The sequence below is a fragment of the Egretta garzetta genome, unplaced genomic scaffold (genome assembly GCF_000687185.1).
Source record: "Egretta garzetta isolate BGI_Z169 unplaced genomic scaffold, ASM68718v1 scaffold226, whole genome shotgun sequence".
Taxonomy (NCBI): Eukaryota; Metazoa; Chordata; class Aves; order Pelecaniformes; family Ardeidae; genus Egretta; species Egretta garzetta.
The window spans coordinates 430623-443954 of NW_009260021.1; the positions used below are offsets into that span (position 1 = coordinate 430623).

General features: G+C 51.6%; 1 protein-coding gene across 2 annotated transcripts in view; it reads left to right on the plus strand.

Moving 5' to 3' along the window:
• LOC104127971 (exocyst complex component 1) overlaps window positions 1-13208 on the plus strand; it is a 35517-nt gene extending 22309 nt beyond the window's left edge. For both annotated transcript variants that reach the window (XM_009640684.2, XM_035896158.1), the window contains exons 11-18: window positions 6628-6746; window positions 6963-7073; window positions 7426-7496; window positions 8083-8323; window positions 9125-9308; window positions 10468-10667; window positions 12694-12888; window positions 13004-13208. In XM_009640684.2, the coding sequence (XP_009638979.1) occupies window positions 6628-6746; window positions 6963-7073; window positions 7426-7496; window positions 8083-8323; window positions 9125-9308; window positions 10468-10667; window positions 12694-12888; window positions 13004-13159 (1277 nt within the window). In that variant the 3' untranslated portion in view covers window positions 13160-13208. The remainder of the gene's footprint in view (window positions 1-6627; window positions 6747-6962; window positions 7074-7425; window positions 7497-8082; window positions 8324-9124; window positions 9309-10467; window positions 10668-12693; window positions 12889-13003) is intronic.
• The last annotated feature ends 124 nt before the right edge of the window (window positions 13209-13332 follow it).

Below are 13332 nucleotides of genomic sequence, written 5' to 3' on the forward strand. Positions count from 1 at the left end.
CGCTCGGAGGGACAGCTTCCAGCATGCTCCCGAACGACGAGCTTTTCTCCTGTGTCTTCCGCTGGAGTATCCCACCTATTGCGGATGGGCCAGCTCATTCCTCTGGGCTCAGAATCGTTCACACGATGCGGGATTAAAGCCAGAGTTCAAAGTGATCACGCGTGCTCTGCATCACCCTTTAAATGTGCTTCTCAAACGTATTCAGAACGGGAAATTCAAAGGCAATTATGAACCAATTCTTTTCCAGAGCTTTTCAAGGCTATCTTTTATTTGACTCTTTCTGCCATTTCCGTTGCTTTAGGGTAATGCTCAGGTCCCTGCTCTTGGCCAGCCCACTGAGAAGCTGTCTGCACCAAGCCATGGAGACCACCACGAGGAGCTGCTGCCCTACACCCCGCTCATGGCCTGGCTGAGGAACGCCAACCCAATTCTGTTCTGCGATCTCCCCAAGGTACGGCTGAAATCCTGAACAAATATTGCAAACCACCCACTGGGAACAGATTAGCCAAGCCGCTTAGTTCGTGCTGAGAGCTTGGTTTCACCAAACCCATGCCACCCGTGAGCTTCCAGCGTTTGGCCCTTCTTGGAGAGTGCCTGGCCAACTTGGCCACATCATGTTGGACCTCTCTGCTTAACAGAAGGCAGTCTGGGACTTGGTGGCAGACCTTGTGTTGAAGGAAAAAGTCTGAAATGCTAAAATTTGGTCTTTTTGTTTTCATCAGGCCATTTCTCTACTGGATGAGAGTGATAAGCATTAAATAAAAGTGGTGAATCTTGTATTTTATTCAATGCTGCTTTATTTAAAGGGTTCTAGGGAAGGGGCCTCCTAAAGTCCTTGGCCTCTTTTGTTAATAGGGATGTCGTTAAATAATGGAGATGGTTCTTTTTACATCACTGAGGCGTGGTTTCTATTTTCCATGCTGGTTTTTGCCTTTCCAAAGCTCTTACATGCCAAAACCAATAGGTCTGTTTCAGCTGCCATCCCCTGACTTCTGCTTTAAGTGGGCAGCTGAAGAAAAAGCTGTGAAGCGGGCACTGTTCGCAGTGAGACGAGCTACACCAGGACTTTCTGTGCCTGTCTTCTCTTTCCAGGTCTATGCCCAGAACCTCAGCAGACTCTATGACCGGGAGATCAAAGCCTTTTTTGAGCAAGCCAAAACATTCTTGGTAGGAAGAAGAAAAGCAAGTGAGTGATTTGCAAAGATGACTTTTGTGCTGCTGAGCAGGGATTGATTCACAAGTAGGGACCACGACAGTTGGCCTCTGCCGCAGGTGTCTCCCCCAGGTTTTGTGCCATGAATTTGCTTTCCCCGCCCTGGGCTGCAGCCGGCAGCACGTGACAAAGCCAACCCTGCTTTACAGCGGGTAGTGCTTGTGTGAGCCTCGGCCCCCCGTGTTATCCAGGTTTGTTCAGCCGCTTCGCAGAGCCATAGCTTTTGCGTGCCTTCCCTTCGCAGGACTCACAAATGACGCGAGGGTGGCCGAGAGCGGAAGGGAGGGGGACGTGGGATGCCTGGCCCATATTTCATGCAAGCAGAGCTGGTCACGGGCTCCTCAGACACCCTTCTCCCTGTAAAGAGATGTCACCAAACCCCTCCCTGAAGACACGAGTATCTTCATAGCAATATTTGTGAGAGCAGAATGATTTCGGAGGGAGCCGACTGTGGGGCTGTGCTGTCCCAAGGTGATCGTTTCAACAGAAATCGTTGCATCTGACTCAAAATATTCCAGTCAGGTGTTTCTGAAGATAAAAAGAGAAGCTGATCTCTCTCCTCTGGAAGTTTTTGATTGCACAGAAGTCACATTTTCCTTCAGCAAAACAAAGCACTGTAATGGAAAGTTCCATGCCAGCTTGGCCTCTCTCGAATGTCAAAACCCACTTTGCACGGTGTGTTTAGTCTATCAGAACGCCAGCTCAGCTTCTTCCAGCTCCACACCTACTTCATCACTTGTGTCCAGATCCCGGAGCCAGAGGACAAAGCCTAGGGAAGGAAACAGGGGCTGGTGGCTGAAGGATCCTGGCGAAGGGCTTTGCCTCCTCGCCGTTGCTGTGCTGGCCCCATAGCAGAGGTCGCACCCATAGCCCCCATCCAGCTGGCATAACCACCGTGATGTTTGCCCATCTTCTGCCTTCTGGGCTGAAGTCCCTGACATTCTTGTGGGGTACCAGGGATAGGCAGGGACCCTGGGCCACAGGCAGCTGGGGGGATCAGGCCATTGCACAGGATTTCCACTTCTGCAGCCCTCTAGGACCCTTTCCCTCAGCTTTAGAACTGGCCATAAAGGGAAGAACTAAAATCTGGGGGCTTTGCTGCAATCTCCTCCCTGCAATCTCCTCCCTGCTCAGTGGGTCTATGATGAACGCGGTGGCTCTCAAGCAGGGACAGAGGGAGCCTGGGCTAGCAGCAACTTGCACAAGAGCAGGAAAAAAAAATGGGACCTCAGGACCACAGGACCAAACCAGGATGGGCAGCGCGGGCAGTGTGCACGTACCCGCAACGGAGCGCCTGAGTCCTGAACAGAAAGGAGGAAAAATTCACCTAAATAGTCTTTTGCCACTGGAAAGAAGAGGAGGGGAAAAGGAAAAACACTCGGGCTTTTTCTCCCTGCTGCTTGTCATTAGCCTCCCTGAAGGAAGAAAGAGGGCCTAGAAGCTCAGATACTAAACCTTAATTAAAACGTTCCTTTCTGAAATTTTGCTAGAAATTGAGAAAGCCAACACCTCCAGGAAATATTTATGCAGTCACCAGAAACCTGTTTTCCACGCCAGGATGATTTGCCAAACTATGGAGCCAAGAGAAAGAAAAACAGGGATCAAAATCTCGCTGCTAGTTTCAGCAGAAAAGAAGCTGCATGATAAAACGGATCAAAAATAAGTTGTTTAGGGAAAGTCAACGGGACGTTACCACTCTCCTTGTAATTTAAAAATGAGGTAATGAGCAATTAAATCAAAGGGCCACGCTAAAAAGTGGCCATAGGAAATTATTTGTGTGCAATGCCGTTAACCTGCTACACGTGTTGCTTCAAGCTGTCGGTGATGCTGGAGGACTCAGGAAAGCCTATAGCAAGCAGATAGCAGGAAAATAAAATGAAGCAGTAAAAATAATCCCAGAAAAAGCTCAGGTAACGGGCTTTCTGAAGAAGGGTAGCGTTTCATAAGGACTGCAAAGGAAGACGCTTCTCCCACGGGGCTGTTAAGACACACGTCATCACCCTGAATGTCCTCTCCCTCCTCAGAGGTTGCAGGAGCACTCATCACTCATCAGATCTGGGATACTCACCCTTGAAACACTTTGGCAGTCCCTGCTGCTGCGATCTGGACACCAGGGAGGACACCTATGCTTGAGCAGACAGCGATGGGTCAGTGACGATGGGTTGGTGATGATGGGTCGGTGACGACGCCTCATGAGGACCTGCTGGCCTGGGTGAAGGGCCCCAAGGGGAGCAGAGCACCGCTCCTGTCCTTCCTTTTCAGCTCATCAGAGGCGCGGTACTGGGGGAAAGCTCTCCCCAGGATGGCTGTCAGAGCTGATGGGAGCATATCAGGACACAGCCAGTTCGTGTGGCTCCCCAGGGCTCGCTTGCTTTGCTGTCCCCGTGCTGCCACGCAGCCGGCACCAGGTCTTGTCCTTACGGGTGTCCAGCACTGCCCACCCTACTTGGAAGAAGGGCTGCATGCACCAATAAAGCAGTCGCCGTAATGAGATATTCTTGTTGGGACCAGCTTGTTTCCAGCTATTTTATGCCTCGCTCCAACGGGGACTGGCTCGGCACGCGGCTCCTGCACTCAGCCTGGTGGGGGGGTTGCGTATGGTTTGCCTCACCTGCCACACCAGCTAAAACAAATAGCTAAAAAAGGATAACGTTCCTCTCGCACACCCCTCTCCTCCGTGCCTGGTTACGGCCTTTCCTGGGAAAACACGCTCTTTCTCGCTTAGAAATAAGAATTCCTGATAAGAGGTAATGAGCAAGCGAGCCTGGGGGATTAGCAGTGGGGAAAGCAAGCGCCGACCCGTGGTTTGTAAGATAACGTGCTGGAGCCCCATTTCCTGAAGAAGGGCAATTGCTTTTATTTAAAGAGAAGGAAATAACAAAGATTGCGTATTGGATAAAGAGGCCCTGGTTCCCATTTGCAAAGTGATTGATGGGCTCCGAGCAAGGGACTCGAGTTCTGCTGGGCGATAGAAAACAAACGCACCCAGGTTTGTCTCCTCCAAAGCTGGGTCTGCTCAGAAAGGCATTGAAATGGGGGGCAGGGATGGCTGTTAAAGAGGCCCTTTGCGAAAACAGACTTGTAAAATCAAAAAAAAAAAAAAAGTGTAGGGGATATGTTGCAGCCAGCCTGCCCAATCCCCTTTTGGTAAATGTTAAAGCAGTGAGTTCCTCCCAGTCTTTAATGCTTATGCATAAAATGGGAGTCATCAAAATCCCAGGAGAAAAACCCAGCGTCTGTGAAACCCGTTGCAGCAATTGCAACACCCTGATGGCCACAAGCCCAGTACCCTACAGCTATAACCCACCCAAAGGCACCCGCCCGCTGCCCATGTTGCTCCCACAGCCAGGGGGAGCAGGGATGAGCTTGGCCTGTGCTGGGGCATGCTGGCACCCCACTTTGCTCCCTGGGCTGGGAAGAGACCCCGGGACAGGCAGGACTCCCCAGGCTTGGTTGGGGATGCTCAGCCCACCGTTAACGTGAGCAGCCCAGTAAAATGACAGCCACCACATCAGCGGAGAGCGCAATAAGGAAGAGTGGGAATTTTTAGAAAATTGTACCCACGGAGCTCCTACCAGCTGCAGAAAGGCTCCTTCCCTGGGGATGACCCAGGAGGGAGAGCATCTCCTCCCTCTGGCGGGGAGCTGAGCTTCTCTTGGCTCAGCAGCACCCTGGAAACGCAGGCACAGGTCCTTCTGCTGAAGGAGCTTGGTGACACAGGACACTGGAAGCGAGTCCCTGGCCTCCCCCAGCTCCCGGGGACTTGCAGAGACTCCTGCTGGAATATTTTCTGCAAAATTGGTGAGTCTGGGGCTGTTTGGCAGGGAAGGTTTGGCTTTGATGAAGTTCTGCGGGAAACTCATCCAAGGTCTTCCCTGACGTTTCACCTGCTCCTTGGGTGAGCTGCTGCATGGATGAAAGCGCCGGCTGCAAGGACGCTTGCCCGATGACATCCCTCATCCCTGCTCTCCAACATCCCAGGCTCGCTCCGGCTCGCCCTGCCTCTTTCTTTCTACCGATTACAGTGGCAGTGAATTTTTAAGGCTGATCCCCTGCCCTCATAAAGGATTATTTATGTTGATCGCTTCTAAATGTACCACCTGACGATTTATTGCCTTGTTTCAGTACCACGGGAGAGTTTAGAAGGCAAACCCCAAGCTGTTTATTAATTAATTGCGAGCCATTAATTAAAGTCTTTTCTCCTCATTTTCCCCTTCCCCACTAAAATTTACAGGCTTGTAAAATTCTTCCCTGCTTGCCGCGGGAGCTATTTCTTTCCTGGTTTTGCCACTTCTCAGCAAGGAAAATTATCAGCGCCCATTGCGTAAGGGTGGGGAAAAAAAAAAGGTTATGAAGCAGCTTATTAATTTTCTCCATGGGTTTATCGAGGCTGGGGGCGCGAGCGGGGCTGCCTCATCCCTGCGCAGCGTGTAGGGCATCTGACAAATCCTTTCCAAAGGAAAAAGCCCTGCAGGTAGTGGCTCGAATAAGGACATTCCGGGCGCTACGAGAAATGGAGAGCTGGCCTGACTCAACCGGCACCTCCGGGGTTAGTGGAATGACACCAGTTTTTAGAAATTAATTAGAAAATTGTAGGGATGTTTCCCTGCTGATTTCTCTCAGTGAATATAATAGTATTTTTTTACTGCACATTTCAAAGAAATTCTTTGCAGTGAGGGGGGTGAAACCCTGGCAGGGGTTGCCCAGAGAGGGGGTGGAGGCCCCATCCCTGGGAACATTCCAGGCCAGGTTGGACGGGGCTGTGAGCAACCTGATGTGGTTCAAGGTGTCCCTGCTCCTGCAGGGGGGTTGGGCTGGGTGACCTCTGGGGGTCCCTTCCCACCCAAACCATTCTAGGATTCTATGATCCTATGATCCAACTTTTCCACTTAAGCCAGGCACCCAGTGAAAACAGTGCAGTAAAAACTGGCAACGTTTGGCAAGTATATTAATTTCCAGGTGAATGCTTATAATTTTTAAAGGCTAGATTTTGAAGAAAGCCAACCCTCCTCCCCCCTGCCTGGATACGTTTTAAGGCACTTTACCACCAAAACTGAGCAACAAACATTTTTCCCTAGACCTCTTGCAGGCATTTCTGCTGATTTATGCTCTTATCACCTGGGATTTTTCACTCCTCAGTCCTCAAGAGTTTGCATTAAACACTAAACAGCAAAGGGGAAGCACCACAGGCAGTGAAATAAAAAAAGGGCGATGAAAAAGAGAAGCAGATGAGAAGGCAATAAAAATGTGAGCACAAAACCTGCATCCCCGGATATCTGAATCCAGCAGGAAAAGGCCAATTCACGCATGAGATCAGATATAAAAAGAGATATTTAAATCTATTAAATGGCCAGAGGAGCTGGAGGGGCTTAGGGGGATGGCGATGTCTGACCACCTACCAACCTACTGTGCAGGTCTTCAGGAAAGCTTAGAGAGGCCGATGGTGATGGGGAGCAGGCAGCAGCCTCGATGGAGCCTTCCTGGGAGCAGAGAAGGCCAGGAGGACATGCTGGACCAGGGCAATGCCATCAAGGTAAGGAGCTGAGGTTCTAAAGGGTTCAGGTGCCCCTTAGGGGCTGTGCCAGTGCTGCACCCCATCTCATGGTCCTTTCTCCGGGCCTGTCCTGCCAGAGGAGCAGCTTAGATGGACCTGGCTTAGATGTCACTTCAGCTGGACATGGACATCTACTCCGGTGTCCTCAGCGTGTGCTAGGAGGGTTTTCTAACACGCCCGATGCTTTCTAAGCAGATGTTGGAGCAGGTGCTGAGAGAGCTGCAACCCCTTTGCACCGTGGAGCAGCAGTTCCTTGAGAAATTCTTCCAGCTAAGCCAGGACGCTGCAGACCTGCAGGTGCTGGAGGTAAGCGTGAGGATGATGTCCTCTCCAGTCCCATCAGTCTGTCCTCCCCTCCAGCGTGACACAAGCCTTGGCAGGCGCAGCAGGGTGGCTGCTTACCTCTGTTGCATCCCAGAGCTCTCCTGGGCTCTTGTCCTCCAGCAACTGTCAGCGGTGTCCGCTGCGGGGAAGCTTAAGACCTGATGATGACAGAGCAGAATTGAATTGAACTTAATCGATAGCTCCAGCAAAATCAGAGGATTGCTAAGCATGGAAGACTCCAATACGAGGCAGCAGAAATGAAACCCAGATCTCGAGTTTTTCTCTCAGGGAGAGGGCAGAGGAATCACAGTTTCCATCCCATTCTTTCTTTCAGGCATCCACCACTAAGGGAGGAGAGACCATGGCATCTCCAGAGGACCCTCCTTGCACCAAGCCTCGGAGCCAGTACGTGGGTGATGAGCTACAGCTGGCTGCTCCGAGAGGGGCATGGGCCCGCGTGTCCAACAGGAGCTGCCTGAAGATCCGATGGAGGGGGTTTTTTTTCCCTCTTTTCCATCCTGATGTCAACTAAGTGACGTCAGGTTTGCACCCTGAGCAAAAAACTTGGAGGCATCATAGCAGAGCATGCAGAGAGGCTGAGCAGAGCCTGCTGGTTCTGCCTCTCCCCAGCCCAATGGCTCTGCTACAGGCTGGGTCAGAAAGTGTGGTTTATGTTTCATGGAAAACCCTGTTTTGATGGGTTTTATTTCCTTTTAGCAATGTCATAAAGTGAAAATATACTATGGAATGGAAATCTTATAAAAAATACCAGCATAAAACCATCGAATTTAGCTGGCGAAGCAGGACATTCCAACGTCCTCCCACAAGCAGAGATAGTGAAGAGTTGAGGGATGACCCAAGCCTAAAGAGGCTCCACTGCGACACCAAAGGCTTTGGCTCTGTCTTTAGCTTTGCCCTTGCCTCTGCTGCTGGCTGCAGGCCCAGTGCCCCTCCCCATTTAACTGCTTACCTTTTTTTTTTTTTCTTTAAGACTAGAAGAACCTACCACCCGCCTGCTGAGCGAGATCTTCAGTTGCCTGGAACCAGAGCTGAGAGGATTTCTAGATGTCTGCAATAAGGTCCACCCATTCGGCTGCTTGCAGGTCCTGGTTACCTTGAACGACTCCATCTTTGAGATGTGGGGCTCCTCCTCAGCTCTCCCCTCGTCCTTCCTCAACACCGTCCTGGGCAACGTGCTGCTCCTGGCCAAGAGCAGCTTCAACAAATGCATCGTGAGTGTCAGTAGGAGTAAGCCCAAGTAGAGCTGGGTGATGTTTGACCTCCTCCAGAATCTTCTAAACTTCTGACGTGATCATCATTGAAGGCAGTACCGGTTTTTATCAAGCAGGGCTCTGGCTCTTGGGAAGCACCAGACCCTCATTGCATCAATGGTCTGTGTGAGGGAGGTAGGACACAACAAACCCAAGTGCCATCTGTGCCTCCTCTTACCAGGATGGTCAAAGCAAAGGGGTTTCCCCCATATAGAGTACTGGGAGCCTGTGAGGGCGACAGCAGCACATCAGATGGCTGGAACCAAGCTCTCCTGTTCTCCCGCTGGCACAACAGAACATGGTCCAGGACCAAGCAGCAGGGAGGGGGGGATGAGAGCCCATCAGAATCAGCCAAGGAGCCTGGCCCTGAGTCCGTTAAGGTCAGGGGAAGCCACGTTTTGACATCAACTGTGTTTGCTCTAAGACCTGGAGCAGCAAGACTGCTCATAAACCAGCCCGAGAAGTGTGAGAAACTGCAGTGGCGAACACCTCTGCCTCAGGAGCTGCGGGGGGAAGATTGCAGCACCGTGTCTGAGCAAGGAACCACATAGCCTGGGAGACCAGGAGCCTCAGACGAGGAAGCTCACATATCTTCCCATAGGAGATATTGTAAAGGGAGAAAGCGGCATGCACAGCCAATTGCTGTGCTTGTTTTCTGGCCTATGCCTTAATGCACTGAAAAATGAGGCTGGTGATCATCACCAGGTCATCATCTGGTGAACATCGGATCTTAGAGTGCCATGTCTTGTGTGTTGTTGCCAGGGGACCTTGTGCAAAGAGATTGAGGAGGCAAAGATGCCCAGCAAGATGAAAGGCAGGATCCTGCCCTCCATCAGCCGCTTTGAGGAGTTTGTGAACTTCTCAGAGGAGATGTTCAGGACAGCTCGGCGGAGAGGGGAGCTGGACAAAGCACATCTCAGGCTGGCCAGCAGCGTCTTCAGCAGCAGTGAGTACAAAGGCTGGTGGCTGGATGTATGCCTGCAGCTTCAGGAGTTGCTAGCAACTGGCTGAGCCACCCAAGCAGGGTATGTGCAGGGTACCTGGGCACTGCCTGGGGCTGAAACTGCCTTCACTGAGCAAGAGCCTGGGAGCATCAGACACATTCAGTGAACAGGGCATGTCAGAGGCACGGTGTCTGCACACCAGGATGGCCCCCGTTGTGACAGGGCTGGGACACACATGCTGAGCTTTGCATCTGATGTCAACCTCTCCTTCCCCGCTACGGAGCAGGTAGCTCCTTGCTACAGATTGGAGTTGCTGTCTTCCAAGCACAGAGGTCTTGGGAGCAGGGGCAGCCAAAGAGCACCAAGGTGTATTGGTAGGGAGAGCAAGGCAGGCAGCTTTCAGTAGGTCCCCATGTTGTCCCAGCTCTTTGTCGGTGGAGGGACCCTGCTTCCCAGCTTGGGGAGGACCCGAGGGGCTGCAGAAGTAACAGCTCCAAGCCTCCAAACCACGGATTGTGAGGTGGTGTAGAGAGGCAGCTCCTACCTGCAAATGAGCCTGGGGTGACCCACTGAACGGGGGCTCCTCGATCCATGAATGCAGCCCCTTCCAGGCTCCCACAGTGTTTACAGCAAGGCAGGTGAGAGAGGGAATCAAGCTAACGAACAGGGATCAGTGTTTGTGTTACAGAGAGTTACTCCCTCCTGTACAGGAGGAAGCCAGACAGCTCAAACGTGACAGCTTAATGACATGTTTGCTGCCGTGAGAGAGAAGAACCCCCCCCGTTCTGTATGCACAACGAGCTTCCCAAGCTCTCATCCTCTCCAGACTAGCTGGCGAGTGGGCTGGCAGCCTGGCAAGCCATGCCTCTGCTCAGCATGCCATGCCGATGTGCTGCTCCGGCACCCAGGTCAGAAACAGGTTTGGACAGGGCTGGCCTTGGCTGCCTCCGCACCCTTTTTGGGTAAACAGTTATTACATGTCACAACCCCAAAGCTCTGCAAGGCAAGGTGGTCAATGAGCTGAACAACCCACGATGATGCTTATCCCATGGCTAAACACTCCACTGGTGACCAAAGCCTGTCAACATCTGCATCTCGTGTCCCTCCTGACCCAGCCTGCAGGGTCTTCTCTCCATGCCTGACTTGTTCCCTTCTTTTAAGTCAATAGTCTGCCCTCTGCAAACCTGAAGGTGAACACGGATATGGTCATGATGGAAAACTTCCACCACATTCACTGCTTCCTGTGCCAGAAGAAGATCCACTGCCTAGAGGACAAGAAGAGAGAAGCCAAGCAAAGGTATAGCAAGCACATGGAGAAATATGTCGTCACATACCTGGGCCAGCCGCTGGAGAAGCTCAATGTGAGTACAGGATAAACTCACCCTTGCCTGGGTCTCGGAGGGCAACGGCACTTCCCAAAATTATGAATTAACTGATATTGGGGACAAATCTGGTCTGGGATTCTATTAGTGCATTGTCACATCCCCAGTGCTTTCACGCCTTCTCTGACCACTCGCTGCCAGGCTTCCCAGAGAGAGCAGGGCTCGGCAGGACCAGATGCTGGCACCAGCTCTGCAACTGAGCCTCCATCGCGGACCTGCTCTGGGTTGCGTGCCTGCATCTGGCAGATGCTCATTTCTTTTTGCACGGCTGCCTGGACTAATAAGTCTAACGCAGCTTCACACCTCCCAGGCGGCCGCGTTGTTAACTGAGCTGAGAGCATCGGGCTTTGCTAACTCAAACAGGCACCCCTCTTCCTCCCGGAGACGATGGCTGCTCCCAAGACCCCTCCTCGCGCTGCTCCTTCTCTCTTCTTGCTGGCCTAAAATGTCTCACGGACCGAGATCAGCTTGAATTATTTATAGGGCCTGTTACTTTCAATTTGTTCCCAGCCTTTGCTGTAAAACATCTCATAGGTTTGATGGGAAGATCAGCTTGGGGTCTCATGCTACCTGCAGCCCTGCTAGGTTAATGGCTTCAGGTCCTTCCTCGGTGAGGGAAAACAGAATTTCATGGGTCACAACAAAGCAAAGGGAGTAACACAGGAGGGTACTGGGACTGCATTCTGCTCAGGGATTTCCAGGCATGGCCTTCTCTAGCAGCCCGCACAGCTCGCCAAGTTTGAGCACGATTCACTCCCATCGAGAAAAGCTGCAAAGGGGCCTTAAGTAACATAGGAGCCCATTGCTGTTTCTGAAAGCTGCCTATACATTTAGGAACCTCCTTCCCTCTGAAAATCTGATTTAGGGTATTTCTCCACAGCAAAATTGCAGTGGAAATACCCAAGACAGCAAACGCTATTGGGCTGTATGAAAGGGAGGGGGGACAGGATGCTGAAGGAAGTGATTATTCCCTTTTTTCAGCCTTTGTTAGACCAGACATGGGATACCATGTCCAGCGGTAGAAGAGACAGATAGGGATGTATGGAAACACCCACCTGTGACAAGAGGTGCTGCTAAACTGGAGCAAGGCCAGCAGAGGGCCACCAACATGGCAAGGACAGGCTAAGAACTGGACTTGGTCAGCCTGGAGAAGAAACAATTTCAGGGGTACCTTCCCTAGATTACTGAGGTGCACAGCAGGACGATGACAGGCAACAGAAAGTGGAAAAAGGAAGGTTCCAGCTGGATAGAAGGAAAAAGTGACTATAAGGGTAATAAAGCATTGAAACGGTCTGTCCAGAGAGGTTGCACAGCCTCTAGCGTTGAAGGTTTTCAAGACCTACCTTGAGAAATGCCCCAGGTACCCTCAAATACCCATTTGAATTCAGCGTCAAACCTGCTTTGAGCAGGAAGTTGAACCCTTCCAGCCTGACAGATTCTGTGTCTGAAAAGCTCATGCAGAAAAAAATATTTGTCAGCATTGAGCTTTTAGCAGAGCTACGCTGCTGCTGGTACTTTTCTGAAAGCTAGCTGAGGTCTGCATCCCTTGGGGTCTGCATAGCCCTGGGCTCTCAAGCAACAGCCACACTTGGGGTGGGACATGCGCTCCTTTCGAAACTCCTCCCTCCAGAACTGCCTGTCCTCATTTCCTACCATATCCTGGAAGAACTGAGAAAACCCACATCTTGCTTTAACACTTCTGCAGAGCCTGGGCTCCCCCACCTCTGGCTCCAAACCCCCTGTCGTGAACAAAGCTGTGATTTTCCCAGCAGTCCCATTGCTCCATGGAACTGCAACCCTTAGAGAGGCAGCTTGCCGAGCAGGGAGGGAAGAGAACTGATGAAATTCCTGTGCTCTGCTCTCCTGGAGGATAGGCAATCTCCAGTAGCTCCTTTCCAGCTAATCAGACATGGGAATGGAAATGGGAATAGCAGTCAGTTTTCAGCCCTGGGGTAGGAGTCCACCTTGGGGCACCTCATCAGCGAATGTCTCCTTGCCTTTCCAGCACTTCTTTGAAGGGGTGAAAGCCCGGGTGGCTCAAGGGGTGAAAGAAGAAGAGGTCAGCTTCCAGCTGGCCTACAGCAAGCAAGAACTGAGGAGGGTCATTGACAAATACCCCGGCAAGGAAGTAAAAAGAGCTCTTGAGACCCTCTACAAGAAAATCCACAAGTATCTCTCCCCAGAGGAGAATCTTTTGCCGGTAACTGGGGTGGGATCTGGGTGTAATGCTATGATGTTCTGCAGGATTCAGGTCTGCAAAGCACCTGTAGCTGTCACGGGCTGATGAAGGGAGCTGATGGACTGTTCTCCCCTAGGTGGTGTGGCATGCTATGGAGCAGGAGTTCATACGTCAGTACCGAGAATTTGAGGATCTGATCCAACGCTGTTACGCAGGGTCAGGGATTGCCATGGACTTCACCATGGAGGACTTGCTGAGCTACTTCAACTCCATCACTCTGTCCAACATGTAGGGGCAACCCTCTCCGGATGGGAGCAGCTTGGGAACCCTTCTCTGCAGCTACACCTTTAAGGAGCCAAACTCAACACCCTTCCCAAGCTGAAGTTTGACATGGGGGGGGGGAGGGGGGGTCCATGCCAAAGTGCCTCTGACTTGTTGTTCCTAGGCTAGATCTCCCTTGGGGAA